Source organism: Cephus cinctus, unplaced genomic scaffold (genome assembly GCF_000341935.2).
Source record: "Cephus cinctus unplaced genomic scaffold, Ccin1 Ccin1_scaffold1980, whole genome shotgun sequence".
In the NCBI taxonomy this organism is placed as follows: Eukaryota; Metazoa; Arthropoda; class Insecta; order Hymenoptera; family Cephidae; genus Cephus; species Cephus cinctus.
Window position 1 is genome coordinate 1 of NW_014334082.1, and position 2,346 is coordinate 2,346.

The window sequence follows — 2,346 nt, forward strand, 5'->3', positions numbered from 1 at the left end:
GGAATTCCGAATGCCGTAAGGCGCTTGCAGAAAGGAAGTCTGCTTTTGCCAAAATCAAGAAGCATCCCACAGAGCAAAATGTGAATCTATACAAAGAAAAATTAAAAAAGTCAAGATTAATATTCTATAAAGAACGTAAGAAGAGTTTTAGATCCTTCTGTAACTCTATTAACAATCAGATGGACCCTGCAAAAATGTGGAACGTTATTAAGTCATTCAAATCTAGATCCCTGGGTTCTCAATCTTCTAGTCATGAGGATTTTAACCCAGCAGCTTTGAATTTCGTGGACAAAATAGCTCCTCCATCTATCCTAATTCCTCCTTCTCCATCCATTATAGCGGGTCCTACATTAGAAATTTTCTCGAGCATACGCCTGGAAGAATTAACTTCGGCCATTAATAAAATTAAAGTTAAATCTGCAGCCGGTCCCGATCTTATTAGTAATCGTATGATCAAACAGCTTCCCGTGGAAGCCCTCGAGAAACTCTGTGAATTGTTTGATGGATTTTTTAAATGCGGTCGTATTCCATCAATCTGGAAAAAGTTCAATGTCATTCTCCTACCTAAACCGAACAGTGATAGTTTCAGGCCGATTGCACTTTCTTCTTGCCTCCTTAAAGTCTTTGAAAGGATATTATTAACAAAAATGGAATGGTGGATTGAAAATTGTTCACTAATTCCCAAAATTCAGTTTGGTTTTAGAAAGGGCAGATCCTGTATGGATAACTTGGCCATCCTTAGCTCGGACATTTACCTTTCCTTTGCTAGAGGGGAAACTCTGGGAGCTGTTTTCCTGGACCTGGCGGGAGCATATGATAATGTGCTTCCCCACATCTTAGTCCGTGAGCTGAATGACATAGGCCTTCCGTCCAATATTGTATCTTGTATTTCGTCCATTCTTAATTCTCGCAGTGTAGACTTCTACAAGTATTAAAAGCAAAAAAGCAAAAATCGGCCTCCTCACGAGACGCTACTGCTACTCTTATTGACGCCAAGTTCGCGCTTTTTCGTCTGCTACGATGAAATAACTTGAATTATCTGCGGGTATATGTCGTGGGCGAAAAATGTGTCAGGTCCAATATTTTTTATTTTTTTTTTTCTTTACAATGAGCCTTTGCCCAATAAAATCGGTTCCCCCAATGCTGATATCTGGGCATATATAACTTCAGTCCTCAATTCAGCACTGGAGCCAGTACTATCATGGCTTAATAGCATTGGCCTTTCCATTTCGCCCAGGAAATCGCAATTCACTCTATTCTCAAGGAAAAGAGAGAACTGGTATAACTTCTCAGTTCTTATTGATGACCACCCGATTCAATGGGTTCCTGTCATTAAATTTCTGGGAGTGTGGTTTGATTATAAATTAAACTGGAATCAACACATAAAGAAAATCTCGGAGAAAGCTCGTTCATCTTTACGGGTTTTAAGGTCTATCTCTCGTATTAACTGGGGTGCCCACCCCAATAACATGCTGATTATTTATAAAGCCTTAACGAGATCGATCCTTGACTGGGGCTCAATGTGCTATGGGGCAGCTAGGGCAAATAGCCGTATTGTCCTTGACCGCATTCAGTACGCGGCCTTGCGATCTGCTCTGGGACTTATGATCTCGACTCCCACCAATGCAATTTTAGCTATAGCAGGAGAACCCCCGCTTTATTTCAGGAGAATCTTCCTTGCTTCTAGGTATATTTTAAGATCTTTCTCAATTATCCATCACCCTATTCATGCGAAACTTAAACTACTAGAAAATGCTGTTAATAGCAATCAGTCATGTGGGTACTCACCGTATATTCTGTCAAGATGGTTGTCTCTTAGAAGATATCAGGACAGAGTTATTAGACACCCTCGTCCAATCTGTTTCTCCATTCCTTTGGCAGCGCATTTTCATCACATCGATGTGGACCTTGAGTTTGGCTTTTCTATGAGAGGAACGGAGAATCCTAATAACGGTCTTGGAACCTTTCTTCTGAAGGAATTCCGGAACTGGGTTTATATATACACAGATGGCTCTCGGTCGTCCACCCCTGAGAGATGTGGGGCTACAATCTACGTAGCTAACTCTAGACTAATTAGGAAATTCAGATATTGCAACAAGGCTTCTATTTTCTTTGCAGAGGCATCGGCTCTTCTTGCAGCCCTGCAATTAATCAAAACAAAAAACATAATAAAGTCGGTTATCCTGTCTGACTCACGTAGCGCTTTACAGTGCCTAGCTGATAATTCTATGAACTCAAAGATTCACCCTATCATCGCTCATTGTAAGGAAATGTATCTGGACTTACGATCCATCGGACTTCAAATTCAGTTTATCTGGATCCCATCCCATCAGGGAATCCATGGTA

General features: G+C 40.8%; 1 protein-coding gene across 1 annotated transcript; it reads right to left on the minus strand.

The window, feature by feature from the left end:
* Positions 1–1,160: 1,160 nt before the first annotated feature.
* Positions 1,161–2,346, minus strand: LOC107274008 (the record flags this gene model as incomplete). Its single annotated transcript, XM_025091296.1, is given in 3 exon segments — positions 1,161–1,683; positions 1,789–2,141; positions 2,287–2,346. Coding segments are annotated over 2 exon segments (151 nt in total), but the record flags the coding sequence as incomplete, so codon positions are not given.